Genomic DNA, 15,187 nt, shown 5'->3' on the forward strand with positions numbered 1-15,187 from the left:
ACTGAGAATTTTTAATTCTGTACAATGAAATGACAGGCGGCTATTACTTAAACACTCTTGTGCTTGGAGTGTGTTTTTATCAAAAGTGACCCTAATGTTCCAAAGTATTTTCTGCTCTGGTACAGAGACAAGAAATAGGTACTCCTGGAACATTTTTGTCCCACAACTAAAAGGTGCATTTTCTGACTGAACTACAGCAAAACTATGCAGAGGAACACTAGGCAAGGAGGACTGAAACTTTTTGCAAAATAGAGGGAATACATGTGTACAGGTCTGTCTGCTAACTCCTAGAAGGTGCTTTATATTTAGATGCAATTCAGCCAAATAATCATGGAGAATCAAGTAGACTTGGTATGCATTCCTTTGATCCACAGGGAAAACAGTTAAGTAATGTTATCACAAGCAATAACCCCAGCACCCTTACTACCTTATAGGGGATACTGTACAAGAGATTAGTGAACCTTGAATCATTTTGTAGTTTCTTTTTAATGAAAAATTCAAGCCAACACAGCCAATGCATCATATAGGCAGATACCAGAATATTTTTAAAAATTACAAAAAAAAATCCTAAGTGATTCCTCCGAGAACCAAAGCCAGCACAATTTCACTTTCTCTGAACAGTGGTGAATGCTGGCATCTGAATAGGCTGGACCAAGTGTGCAGCTTGGAATACAGGTTTTTTCCGCATCTCAGAGAGCATTTTCACTGAGGGAAGAAGCTGGTTTCTTTTGATGATTTGCAGTGCCAGCTGAGTATTGCCTACAAAAGAATTTGCAAAGATGAAATACCTGATGAAAAATCAGCTATGCCCATAGTGGCTCTTTAGAAGCTGTCTGCTGGAACTAAACAGATTCCCATTACTACTTCACTAAGCACAAATAACATATAAAATGTTTAAAACTTCATTTCCTGATAGGAAAAGTTCAGTTATGTAAGTTTGCCCATTTCAGTAGCTCCATGACTATACTACAGTTACCAAGCAAGTAACTGTTCCAACAACACTTAGTCAATGCATGTCTCCTCACATCCTATATGGCATGGCATTCTCCAATCTGGCACCTGCAGATGTTTTGGACTTTTAAGTCTCATTGTTCCCACCCAGTATGGCCATAGTAAGGAAAGATGGGAGGAGCAGTCCTGGAAAGTTCCAAGCTATAGTAACAGGATATCCTTTCTACACACTTCTGTTTAATATATTCTACTTTCTCTCTCCTAAAATTCCTCACTTTTCGGCAGCTGTGCTGCTGAAGTAACAGAGAAGCATGGGAGAGACTGCTATGAAGGCATGAGCTTCATGGAGTAACTGCTTCACTTAGTACGGGCAGTGCCTTCCAGCACCAGAGCCTATGTCCAAACAGGTATATGGAAAGGCACCTAAACCCTGTGTTCAATGTAGCTGCTTTGACATCTGAAGCTGCATCAAAGATTTGCAATGCATATTTCAGTAGGATCGGAATTTGCAAGTATGCTAATATTTACCATTCTGAAGTTCAAGGTATACAGCCAGTAAGATAGCCTCTGGTGGGATCTCTTTTGGGTGAATCAATGAGGCAGCCTTACACCAAAATAAAAAGAGGAAACTCAAGTTGAATGCTTGTAATATGTATGCTCTAATACAGAAAAGAATACAAAATATAAGCAAGTAATTCAACCATTGTAATGAGAATTCTCAGATACATTATTCAAACATTATTCAAACTTGTTAGCCTAGCGGGGCAAAGTGATTAGTTGTGCCTAGTCAGAAGGCATTGTGCCATGTCAAGCATTGTCTCAAAAAAACAGCAAAAATCTCACAAAATGCTGAATGAAAGTACTACGCTTCTCTGCTATGCTGCATGATCAAGAGCAATAACTTGATCAGAAGCAGTGAGGGCTCATCTCCTGAATTAGGAATTTGTGTCCTAATTGGGAGGCCAAGACTATGGATCCCCAAAACCTCATCCTGCAATATGCTCTTTTCCAATTAAAATTAGATGAGGGAAAGGAGTGACCAACAACCCCCACAGTGTACTCAGGTTCCCCAGCTTAAGAAACCACTCCGTAACTCAACATCATGTCAAGCTTGGGGCAAAAAACTGATGTGAAAACACTTGCACTCAAGGACATGGGTTTAGTATTGCAACGTACTGTTTCTGTTTCTCCTACTAAAAATGCAAAGGTTTTTTTTCCAACCTGGTGCAGACACTTCCGAGCTTTGTCATACTCGCTTCTCAAGCAGTAGGCACTTCCAAGGTTGAACAGCATCATGGTTCTCGCAGATGTGACAGAACTGGGGTAACACTGGGGGGTCTGCTTGCCCGCTGGAAGAACATACCAAAGTGAGACATATTTATTTGAACACTTGTTAGTTATAAAGCTAAATATCAGCCACAGCGATTACTAGCAGCCAATGTAGCCAATGTTTTTGCAGGAATGTACACACCAGCATCAAGAACAGTTTTATATGTAAGATGGCAGCCAGCATTCACCACAGTTGATACAAAATGTGAAGAAGAGACACATCCCCAAGTATTTGTGGTTACCTGGGGCTACCTGCCTCAGCTAGCTGCAACCTCCCAGTGCATCTTTCTCATGAACACTGCCGAACCCAGCTAAAGCACAGAACATGAAGTGCTTTACAGAAGTCCTTACCCCCTTTGCCTTTTTCACTGTTACAACCTGGAATTGAGCTCAATTAATTCGCATTGTTGCCGCATGATAGATTCAAGAAGCTTAACAATGGGAAGGTGCAAAATCGTGGCATGGAAATAAAAGCAAACCGGCACTTGTTGGTTGCATAGTGTCCACCCCCAAGCCAATAGGTGGTTGAAGTTGCAAATCTTCTTGAGTAAGCCTCTATCAGCTTTGTGCATCTGGATCCTGCAATGTTTGCCCATTTTTCCAGGCAAAACTGCTCTAGTCCTGCTGGGTTCAGCAGAGCCTGTTGGTGACCAGCTACTAGTCTTGCATCCTGGGCTCTGACTAGGCTTGTAAGATGCTAGGGTTTTCAAACCTCTCTAGTGATTCTCTGGCTGTGCATTTAGGGTCAATGTCCCACTGGTAGGCAGATCTTCAATCCCAGATCCCTTGCAGACTGAAACAGATTTTCCTCTAGAATTGCCCTGTATTTGGCTTCAACTATCACTCCCAGAATTCTCAACAGTTTCTCAGCTGCTGCTAAGGAAAAGCATTCCCACACAGTGATGTATGAGGAATCTGGTTTGGGGGTGGGAAACTGTCAGAATTCCTCAGCTTTATCTCTCTGGGCTCTGACCATTTTTCCCTCTGCCCTAAGTCCACCATGTGGCGAGTGTTTGCATGGGCATCAAGCAGGAAACAAGTCCCAGCATGTCCGCAAGGCTGGCTTCTGCACATGCACCCGCTGTGCAAGCAGCGTTCTGCTCCCACAGACATGACTTGTGGGCTGAGTGTACTTGTGCAAAGCAGCTGGTAGGGTTCCTGATTGCCCATGGATCTGATCTTGGCTCGGCTCATTTCTTGGCCAGGATCATGCACAGGAAAGACATCTGGAGAGTGTCAGAGAGCCAAATTCTGGCCTGAGCTTCACATCACTATTCTCACAACATGAAGCTGTGACTAACATGCTTCGCTATCGGGGCAGCGCTCTGAGGGAAAGGCGCACTGTTAGCTTTGCACGGCACATAGGATTTAACAGTAAGGCCAAAAAGTTCAGCTTTGAACTCATCAGACCAAAGACCTCTTTCCCACATTTGCTCTGTCTCCAATATGTCTTTTGGACATGGGCTCGGTTCTGAATTTGCTTCAGCAATGGCTTTCTTCTTGCCATTCTTCCATAAAGCCCAGCTCTGTGAAGCATCAGCTCTCATATGGATGCTTTTCCCAACCCAGCTGCAGGTATCTGCAGCTCCTTCACCAGTTACCACTAGCTTCTTGGTTGCTTCCCTGATCATTGAGTTGGTGCATGGCCTTCTCTAAGCAAAGCTGTAGTTTAGCCTTAGTATTTCATTTTGCAATAACTGAAACAGAAGTGGGCAGGAAGTTGCTTCTCAGTTTCTTCATTCTATCATTCTACAGAATAATCCCATATGTGCTTGTATGCAAAGAGATACTTACAAGATTCCATTGCTTCATTTTCTCCTTTATCAGACCCTACAGGAAAAAAACAAGTCAGAACATTTCATGAACAAATCACAAAATTTTAACCATTTTAACAAGCAACAATTAAAACTCATTGTATTTTCACTGACAAATCAACAAGGATAAAGCTAAATGTATGCAAACATGCCATGTCACAAATATTTCAGATATGCATGTCCCCTGTTGTCAAAGTCTTTAGTTATAATATATGCCAAGTATAATGTGGCATTAATTCGTAGCATAAAGATGACTAGCTGGATAAAATACTACCAAAACCTATGATTGTGCTTTTGATCATATGAACTTCAAACAGACATTTGGAAATCAATTTATCTGTTCTTTATAGAAGTATATATTTTTTCTTGTTCGGGACCATATTTAAACCATTGCAAAGTAACAGAAAGTTAACATCTGTGAAACCAAGAAAGATTTAAAGAAATAACACAATTAAGGCACAGTTGTAGATTCCAATGATTGAAATAAACAGCTAAAAGATGGCAATATTTTACATAAAATGATTCTAGGACAGTTAAGTGTTATGAAATGTGTAGTTTCTAGGAAACATGCAAACCTCAGTCCTGCCTTTTATAACAATGCTTTAAAAAGGTAGAGCTGTTGCAAGTTACAGCAGGAAGGCAGTTGAAAGCATGACCGGTTCTAATCAAGTATGCACTCATTAACCTTGATCCTGCTCGTTTGAAGAAATCCCCAGGGACACATCAGTGACATTCTCCGGGTTCAAGTGAGTAATGGCATCAGAGATTCTGTCTAGAGAGATGAGCGCCTCTGCGGCGTATAAATGGCCAAGGAATCTACAACAGCAAGAGCACACCGTTACAAAGGTCATCCTCGCTACAAGTTACATCAAGCAAGCTATTGCTGGAAAGCAGAGAATAGGGATGCCCTTATCTGAGAGACTGCCTCGCTACAGTTAACCCCTATATTAAAAATTCACTAGAAGAAACTAGTGCCATAAAACAGCTATTGCCTGGGTGATGCAGAAGTGGAGGCTGCTAACCCACTTCGCTACCTGCTCCTGCAGTGGAAAGCAAGACCGCATGCTGAAGAGCTCCAGCTGGTTCATTAAACAGAATGCTAGGTGTCTTGTTATCTGCTTATATGTAACTACCGATTAGCCAAAGCTATCTTGGTAGTTCACAAACAAATCTTAAAACTACAAACTAAGAACAACATAGTAAAACATAGCTTTCATATAGAATAAATCTAGGAACCAAAGAAAAAGCCAGCAGCAGTGCAAAGACTGAAAAGCACACTGCACGATGTTTAAAACAGAAGGACTGAAAAGCCCTTAGGTGGCATTTCAAACCATGGGGAACATATAAATTATCAATAAGAGGAAAGGAGGGGAGAAGAACAGAACCAATTTCTCATTTTATGGAAAAAGCATCCACTACTGCTTGATGGCTAAGTGGAGGTCACAAGGCATGCAGTAGACAAAAGTGAAATATCGCAGAAATGTCCTAAAAACAAGACTGGGTCAAACTTACTTAAGGGAACCTGACAGTTTGGGTTGCTGAAGGAGTTTATCTGCATGGTTCAAAGCCATAAGGTTGTCCCCTAGTGCCAGGGCCACATAAGCGCTGCAAGCAAGTATGGAGCACCTAGAAAACACAATGATACCTTATAGTGAAACATACAGAAAAGCCACATAAACGTATTTTGACCCACTTTAAAAACTGGTAAAAGAAAAAGGTACATTGCAAGGTCAGTGCATCATTAATGCACTGTGCAAACAATGTACATTTCTCTTCAACTGTTTGAATCAAAAGTGGTTTATTTATTTAAACTGACAATGAACCCAGTATTTATTCTGAGCAACACAAAGGCAACTAACACTAAAACTAAGCATTTCCAGCACTGCTCCTTAATTTAAAGAAAAATGGTGAGTGCGCCTCGGTACATTCTGCTCAACTTGCACTTATGGCATCTCAGCAAAACTACTTTTTTGGACATTACTATCATTCAGCCTCTCAATAAAGCACAAGTTGGTCCTGAAATGCTTGCCCTGAAATTTGAGCCACACATTCCACAGCTTCAAACAAAAGGCCCCCATCAGGATGTCAGTATTAGGTCAGGCTTTTACAGCTTGTAATTCTGCCCTCCCCTCCTTTTTTAAAGCAGCACTTTGGGATATTTTCCACTTCACAAGGCAGAGTTCAAGGCAGGCTGCCTTGACTTCGGGGCATACGCCTTTGCCTGCCTTGCCACAGCCAAAGATTCCGTTCTTTTGCATCGAGGGAGAGGAGAGTATGTGGATCCTTTTGGACAGATCTGGTGTTGGGGGAGCTGCGAGAGAAGTACATTAAACTCTCTAACCAGTAGGTGGGCTATTACTGCTCCAGCCTTCTGGCAACTGTCAAGCTCACTTTTGGTTCAGCAGTAAGCCATGTTAATTCATGGCAGGGCCTGGAGTTCCTTTATTCCTGTGTCCCAGGAGGCATACCCTTTAATTATACACAAGCAGGATCAGAAACCTCTCCACTGCTCCCTCCCCATTTCCTCTCTACCATGCCCAGATGTCACATCAAATTTCTACACATACAAATGCTTGCCAAGGAAAGCAGGCGTCCGGGCTGCAGTTGCCAAGAAGAATAGTGTCTTACTGTGTATCAAGGGGTTAGGCTGTGGCTCTGGAGCAAGCAAACACTGTTTAACACACTAGCTGCTAAGGAATGACCACTAACGCTTGCAAACGCAAGCATGCCCACACTGAGTGCACATATATTGAACCATATTTGAGAGCAAATATAATGGCATGTATTTGTTTGCTGCCTTCGTTGCTTTCAAGCAACCCAAGGCAGCCTTCCTAATTCTCCTCCTCCTCTGAATCTTATCCTCACAACAACCAATCTGTGAGGTAGGCTGAGCTGAGAGTCCATGACTGGCCCAAAGTCCACCAGTAAGCTCCCTGACCAAGTGGGGACTAGAACCCAGATCTCCTGAGTCCCAGGCTTGCACTCTTAAGCACTATACCACACTGGCTCTCAATTATGCAAGGCATTACATCAGTAAACACTCTGCAAATCTTTAACACTATTGAGAGGAATCTTCCCACTACAGCTGCTACCACATACTCTGTAAGAACAGAAAGTGCATATCAGGAAAAAACAGATTTCCCAATTCTCCTTCCTCCCTGACTGTAAGTGGACACTGGATACACATGGACAAAGTGTGTTAAATAGACAACAGGAACTAGGGGCACATGGAGAATGACAGGAATGCAAACATGTTCCCAAAAACCGAAACATCCCCTTTCCAAAAAAGATAAGCAACAACCTTTGCTTAGGTACCTAGTCTTCATGAAGCTCAAAGTTGTTCGCATAGGAAGAATCTTTACAGAATTTGTGACAGCAAGTCCTTTGCTATGTAGTAGGGTGACTTGCAAGTTAGTTTTCCTTTTTTAAAGTTTATTAAAAGTTGATGGCTGTTTATGTCAGCTTCTGAAAAACTGAGTAATGGCTAAAGAGATAGACAACTTGTCTCTAACTGGCAATACTGCTCCTAACTTTGTCAAATCTGCCTAGCCCATTGACTCAAAAGGCCTGGCAGCCAAGTCCAAAGTAACTGTATGCCAATGGAAATGGTAAATGGCTTTAATATATATTGAGATCCTGAATGTTCTTGAGTTTCTTTTTTCTCCTCAGGATGATTTTGCTCAGAAAACAAAGTTTTTTAAAACTGCCATGCTTTATCAATGGGTCTGTAGAAACAACTGAACAAAGTTTATTCAACTAGACAGTGAATTAAACTTACAAAATTATCCTGGTTAGACTTCAGTATTGTGTATCATTAACATTAATGTGACACCTTAATTCACATACATAAACCAAATAAATGGCATCTGTAGGTGGCTAAACATGTTTTCCAAGAGAGCAAAGAAGTATTAAGTACTAAGCTGTTTAATAGTATATATGAATGAACTAAAAATTCACTGTTTGATTGGGAGGCTTTGAAATCAGCCTATCATTTTCTTCAGGAGCATTTCTTTCCACCTCTTACCAGAAGCAAAACCAAAGTGATGAGAGGGTTCTTTCTTTGACATATTAATGTTTCTTCCCCATTTTCTATTAAAATCATTTAGGTTATGCAGTGACTTTTCAGAATTTGTTTGCAATTCTATATCATTTTCTTTTTTACTCCTACTAGAGGATGGGAGTGGTTGAGTCTCGTCCCATATCTAGAAACAGCCCCATGTTTTGCTGGACAAATCACCTCAGACCTGGGGAACTTTGGAAGCAGACCAGCTCACCAGAAGGAACAGCTACCATAAAAAAGGAAATGCCATATATTGGGATTAACAACTTTTACAGCTAGAAACAACTTTTACAGCTAGAAACTATACCTTGAACTGCTACCATATTCCTACTTCTATTAATGTGATAGCTTTAGCTATTACATACCATATTTAAAAATATTTAAGCAATTACATGCCAGACAGCTGTCAAGACAAAATGCTAATACAATTAAAAGGCAATCCTATGCAAGTTTAGACAGAAAGCCTATACCTCCCAGCATGCCCCAGTCTTTTTTCTGTCTAAACGTGATAGGATCATGCCCTTAACCTTTTACCAAAAAGTTGGATTATAGTTCTAAAACAGTTCTCATGGCTCATATAACCTCCACCCACAAAGAAGAAAATGATACTTCCCAAACATATGACATATGCATTGTTCATTTCTTGATGGGCACTTGCACAACTAAAGGATGACCCTTTATGATCTAAATCTAAGATTGAGAGGAGGAAGAGAATTATGTAAGCCACCTAGAGTTCCTTGAAAAAAGTGGGATATAAATACAAGAAATAAATATATTTCAGACAGGTCAAAAACCAGGTGGCTCACAGAAGGCTATTTGCCATCACACCTGCAGAGGATGGAAACCAGGCAGAGATTACATATGGGTTTGGCTGAGCTGAAGGAAAAGAGATATGATGGAAGAGAAACCACAGCCATGCACCATCACAGGTTGCTCGAACCATTCTGTATATAAAGCATATTGCTGATGGGACCAGTGTCAAGTTTAAGGCAGCTAGCCAGGTTGTTGAGGGTGGAAGGAGCTGTTTTTAATGCATTGTTTTTAGCATTTTGTTTTAGCTTTATACTGTTCACCACTCTGAAATCTGTGTAGCTATGGAACAGCATACAAATACTATGCATTCATAAATCCAACACATCAGGAAGGCACCTGTAAAATTCATATCCCTCCGAAGAAAAATGTACAGATAGCTTATACAACAAGAACAACATACTGCTTTTGGACAGCAAAGGTAACTTCTTTGTGAGTGCAGTGGCAACATACAATTTAATTAGATGCTTGAAAGTAACAAATGGTGACAATTCAAGATTATTCATTTCCATGACGTTATTAACAAATTTCTATTTTTAGTCATCTTGTGCAGAGTATTAAAGACAGAATGCAATCAAGTTCAGCTCCCACAATTCTAACCATTCTGAGCAAATCTTAGAAGAACTAAAATCAATGTTTTTCTTCCCTCCTGTCATGCTGTTTTTTTTCCCCCTAGTAAGTGTACAATTATTATGTTGCAATGACAAGATTTTTTTGACAGGTTGTCATGTTTCATCAACAGAAAACAACAGCCGATTGTGAAAGATTATGTACCTTTCTTTATAGCACATGACATGTCAGATGTGAGATTATTCTCACTTAGTATTACATATCCACATTTCATCAAAACCCTTTATTTGGTGAATTACCATTTTTATGATGACTGTTTAAATTTAAACGGAGCTCCATGCCTCTCTGCATGGAGAAAAGATCCTGGCTAGCATCCGAAGTTGCTGGCTTCATGCACCGCTCATTGTCCCGATTGGAACAAGCAGCATGCAAAGCCAAATCCCCACTGTTATTTCCAATCAGTGGCCAGGGATAACAGCAGGGAGTCTTTCAGGAGGCAGGGCTTGGAAAAAGCCTCTGCGAGCCAGATGGTGAACCTCTGTGGGTCTCAATGGGGAACCTCAGTGGGAAATGAGTGCATATTACACAATTCAGATGTTTTTATTTCCACTCAGGTAATGACATTCTCTAGCCAGAGATATAACTGCACTGTGGCTCCCTATGAAAACCTAATGTTTTATTTTAGGTTTTATATGTATGCAACTTGGAGCACAATCCTGTGTCCACTAGATGCTGTCTAGAGAGCCACAGGATAGGTCAGAATCCCAGCTCTAACTCTGAAAATGTATTCTGAGGCTGCAGCCGGGACTCTGACTGCGGGGCAGCCTCCCTTACCGGCACAGCTGGCATGGTTCTTTCCATGCCACCTCAGGATCCAAACTGGAGCTTGCACTGAGGAAGCATTCCAAGGGATGACGAGGGGAAGTGTGAGGTTCACTGCAATATAAAGAATCTCAGTGATGCTTCAGTTTCTCCTCTTCAGAGACTAGGGCAAAACACCTATTTTTTGCAGGATGGAAAAACCATGGAGGCTGTCCTTGCTTCCTCATTCCTCCTGCGCTTGATTGGATGACCATAAACTTCCAAATTTGGAAGTTACAGGCAGTCACACATTTTGCTTCTGGATTCAGTATCACTAAACAGAATTCATCAGAACTAGGTCCTATCTGAATGCCATCAACACAATCATACAGCATAATCAAAGTATTTTGAAAAAAAAAAACTCAAGAGAACATCCCCAGCATTAGGAAAAGCTTCAGGTTTAAGTCTTTTAAGAGTATTTCTCAAGTCTGTATTACAAAATGCGAAGGCAAATATTTGCAGCTGCTTTAATACAGGGATTGCAGTGAATGAATAAACTAGGTAAAGGGCACTTTCTTCTGGAGCCAATTAGCAAGACAAGCCAAAATATCTATTTAATTACAGTAAGTTTGAGACAGTGCTTTTCTATTTCCAGCAGTTGTCTTATCTTGCTGCTCCATGTATCTTTCTGAGCCAAGTTTACTGATGTCTTTTTTGTGCAGTCATGTAACTAAGGGATCAACTACTGAACTCGCAGTCTGTATTAAAATATAATCTTTCACATACAGTTGTATCATGTCTTTAGAACAGGCTAAAATTTCTCCCATATGTGAATTGGCTTATTCTGAAAGAAAGTCCCGAGACTACCGCAATGATTCATCTGAACCAACTATATTTGATAGCCAAATTCTGCAGCCCCAGAACCTACCTTAAATTTTCTAATTCCTGCTTCCTCAGCGGAGAAGATGGTGGTGCAGGAACAAATTTGTCTCCATCATGACTTTTACTGCTGCAATGAAGACAACATGAGTAGCAATGTTAATGGCTTAAACAGCAGCAGAATCAAGAACTAGCAACACTGACTCTTTCATTTAGGGGGCAAAACACAAAAGAAGCACATTGAAGAAGGTACAGAAAGGGGTCACTATTAAAGAGTGAAAAGGAAAAATACTATATTTTAACATGCATATTAATAGAAAAAGTACTGAAACCATCACATTGTAAGATGGTGCCAGGTGCATAAAAGGAGCTTCTTTATTAGCTTGTATGAGAAGCTACACTTCTTGGCAATGTTCTGTTTCACATGGCACAACAACCCATCATGATAAATCGCCTTGGTGGGTTACTGTGCCATCCAAATCTAGACTGCTTCTCAAAGGATAGCTTATTTATCTGGAACAAGCCATCCTGATAACTTATGACCTGTTCCTAAGGGATGTTCATACTTTAATGGACTGTTGCATCATCTTAGGAGATGAGTTTCATTGTGGGGTAACTGGATCAGCTAGCAAGATTGTTGGCAAGGTTGGCTCACCCCCCTGCTACTCTTTATGATCTTGCCTGCGCTGCCAGCAGTTACTGCCCTACCACCAATGGCCAAGTAGCACCTTGGAGCAACTCTCACTGGTCCATCACCCTTTTCTTCAGTATCAGAAAACTGCAACCAAGAAAAGTATTTTCTTGGCCTTTTGCAAGTGTACTTTTATGGCTGCCTAATAATTCTAAATCTCATCTAGTCAATTTTCTTGTTGGTTTCAGATTTCAAAGTGGGCTACAAAGTTGAGTAGCGTATTGACAAGACCGTACTTCATAGAGTCTAATTTGCACGCAGTCGGCAGGGTCATATTGCTGAGCTGTCAATGCAGTGGAAAGAGATGAATGCAGCACAAGTAGGTGCATCAAACGGGGAGAGGAGATGACAAGATCACCCACTTAGCAGTGTAATCCCCTGTCTTAAGTAGTGAACAGTTCTCAGTGCCCTTCACCTTTTTATAGAAACATAGAAGTAAAGTGAGTCAGAAGGGGCCTCTTGGGCCATCTAGTCCCCAGCTCCAGCCACTCCACTTATGTAATCCCCAACACATGGTTGACCAATCTTCCCTTGAACACCCTCAATGGGGCCTCAACCACCTGCCTTGGAAGGCCATTCCATATCCTAGGGATCCTAACAGGAAGTACTTCCTGACATCCAACCTGAAGTCTGGTTCCCAACCCAGCTGCCATTCTTGTGGCCCTACACTGTACCAATTCTTCCACACTTCCAGCTACCCAAGAAAGGGGGGAAAGTGGTTCCCTGCAACATATTTTTCACAATTCCTTTTCAGAGCACTTACTGCTGCAATCGCAGTGGAACCTGAACAACTGTACATATTTCCTTTCCATTTACTGTTCAGTCATTCCATTGGCATATAAATCTGCATTTCACTCAGACATGTTGCTGTAGAAATTTTTTTAGAGTAAGGAGCACTCTGAGGTACTGCCTGGGAGATATGGAAGTAGTGGGAGAACAAGTCCAGGCAAACTCAATCATCTGTTGGGAGCACTTTGGATTGTTCCTGAACAAGCCACACCATTCTTATTCCCAGGGTGGTTTAGCATGTTGTGCAAACCTATCCAATGCCTAATAAGTCTAACGTATGTATTTCCTTCTTGTGCAAGGATAGCTCTTGGGAATCTTGCATTGTTTTGCCCCTATGGTGACAAAGTCTACAGTGTCACACATTATGGCATAGTGAAAGAAGCCTGCCTAACTGCCAAGACAAGAGGGAAATACTCTAAAGTCAGCCCTGGGTTTAAGGAAGTGGAATTTTGATCCATGTCAATTTTGTCTTTAAAATTTCAAGACAGCCAATGTCAAAGTATATTAAAAATACAATTAAAAGTCATTAAAACAAAGTATCATTTAGGAAAAAGCAAAAGACAAAACCAGCAGATTAAAATAACTAGAAAGAGCAGTTTAAAACATCAGAAGAAACTAGGGAGGTTCACCCAGGAATGGAACGCAATGACTGCCTCAGGAATCAGAGAAAGACAAGGCAGGTTTTAATGAAGGGGAGAGAGGCCAAAACCCTTTCCTGAATAGGAAAGTCTTCTTTGTGCTGCAGCGGAAGACCATCAAGGAGAGGAGCAAGGCAGATTTTCCTTGGCAGGGAGTACCAGAGGCTAGGCATGACAGCAAAAAAAAAAAAAAAAAGAACCTTCTCTCTGATCCCAGTCAAACAAGGCTTTGGGTCATAAGGGGCCTCTGTCGCCTATCGTAATATGCGAGCATGTATTATTAGTGACATAGTAGTGGAGTGGAGAGGTAAGAAGAGAAAAAAAGCAGATGCCTCCAAAAAGAGAAAAGCTGCTCAGAGATAATCATGCTAAAGCAAATCTCTCTTTGCTTTTTATTTTTATCCCATAAATAACAATGATGCTCCTGTAGTATTGATCTTTCTTGGTGGCACAAGGTTCAAATACAGTCGAGATATATTAAAGATTATAGAATATATGGTTTTTATAAGGAACTAACAGCATATTTGATCAAAGGATTTTAAAACCAGATGAAAAAATGATTAAAAGATTGTATAATTTTCTTTTGGACATGAAAGTGGAAGATGAACAAGTTAAGGCAACTATGATAACATGGGCACAAAATTTATCGCCAAACAGATTAGCAAAAATGTTTCCAAATATGTCAAATAGATGTTGGAAATGTAAACACAAACCTGGTACTTTTTATCATTTGTGGTGGACTTGTGTTAAGGAAAAAAATATTGGGTTAAAATACACAAATGGCTTGAGGAAATGCTACAAAAATCTTTAACATTTAAACCTGAAGTTTTTCCTGATGATTTTGATAAACAGGCTATATATTTGATTTTACATGTAATTACCGTGGCGAGGATTGCATTTTCCCAATATTGGAAGAGCAAAGAGCCACCTACCAAAGAGTTGATTTTAAAAAAGATTTTGGATTGCACAGAGATGGACAGGTTGACCTTGTGTTTGAAGGAGAAGGAAGATACATGCTTCTATCAAACTTGGAACTCTTTCTATTGTTAGAGAAACAGGATTATGTGTAGAATTGAATATGGTTTGATTGTAAAAAAGAATAAGATGTCAAGTGAGTATGTCCAATGTCTTGAATAATTGTTGTTTTAGTGTTAGATTTGCAGAGAAAATATTTTTTTTTAAATAACAATGATGCCATTTTTAGAGGTTTACTTAATGAAGCTGGAACCCATTTTTAAATTTTTGAGCACTGCAATAGACTCCTGAAGTGAAGCAATCAAATTCAAACAACTCAAGTTCTTTGGCATCAGCAAGTCCAGTTTACAGTGCTTTTTCCACTCAGGCTAGAAGCAAACTTTTCCATCGGATGGTCAAAAAATACTCCAAGCCAGTTTTTCATACATTGGCTTTTTAATTACAAGTTTCTGTGATTTGTGGCAAATACTCACTTTCTTTCCCCTTAACTAGACAGCTTGAGGCTGCATCTTCATTCTAAAAGTACAAAAACACCTGCACACCCAATTTGTACAGGTGGAACTGCCCACAGTAAAGAACTTACAATAAATAGCATTCAACCTTTTCAGACTTGAGATCTGCTTTTAACCTCAATGTGCTTTTGAAGACCTTCCTTTATCTGAGTTTGACAATACATGTCCCATCAGCCCAACTCAGGCAAGTTAGATGACAAAAAGGAACTGCAGAAGAGAGGGATGAATTCACTCCCCAGACTCAGACATGGACAGAAGCCTGTGACCTGGTTTTTGCTGGCTATAAGCAGAAACACAGGATATTTGCATTATTCCAACAGCCACCAAGCTGGAGTGGAAAAGCAGAGACAGACCTGTTGCCCCATAGT

General features: G+C 40.5%; 1 protein-coding gene across 1 annotated transcript in view; it reads right to left on the bottom strand.

Moving 5' to 3' along the window:
- Window positions 1–467: 467 nt before the first annotated feature.
- CNOT10 (CCR4-NOT transcription complex subunit 10) overlaps window positions 468–15,187 on the bottom strand; it is a 30,398-nt gene continuing 15,678 nt past the window's right edge. The window contains exons 11-17 of the mRNA XM_044419146.1: window positions 11,264–11,351; window positions 5,607–5,720; window positions 4,780–4,910; window positions 4,075–4,110; window positions 2,173–2,300; window positions 1,480–1,555; window positions 468–759 (exon numbers count right to left, since the gene is read on the bottom strand). Coding sequence (XP_044275081.1) covers window positions 605–759; window positions 1,480–1,555; window positions 2,173–2,300; window positions 4,075–4,110; window positions 4,780–4,910; window positions 5,607–5,720; window positions 11,264–11,351 — 728 coding nt within the window. The 3' untranslated portion in view covers window positions 468–604. The remainder of the gene's footprint in view (window positions 760–1,479; window positions 1,556–2,172; window positions 2,301–4,074; window positions 4,111–4,779; window positions 4,911–5,606; window positions 5,721–11,263; window positions 11,352–15,187) is intronic.

This window comes from Varanus komodoensis, unplaced genomic scaffold, assembly GCF_004798865.1.
Source record: "Varanus komodoensis strain SLA01 unplaced genomic scaffold, ASM479886v1 scaffold10, whole genome shotgun sequence".
Lineage (NCBI taxonomy): Eukaryota > Metazoa > Chordata > Lepidosauria > Squamata > Varanidae > Varanus > Varanus komodoensis.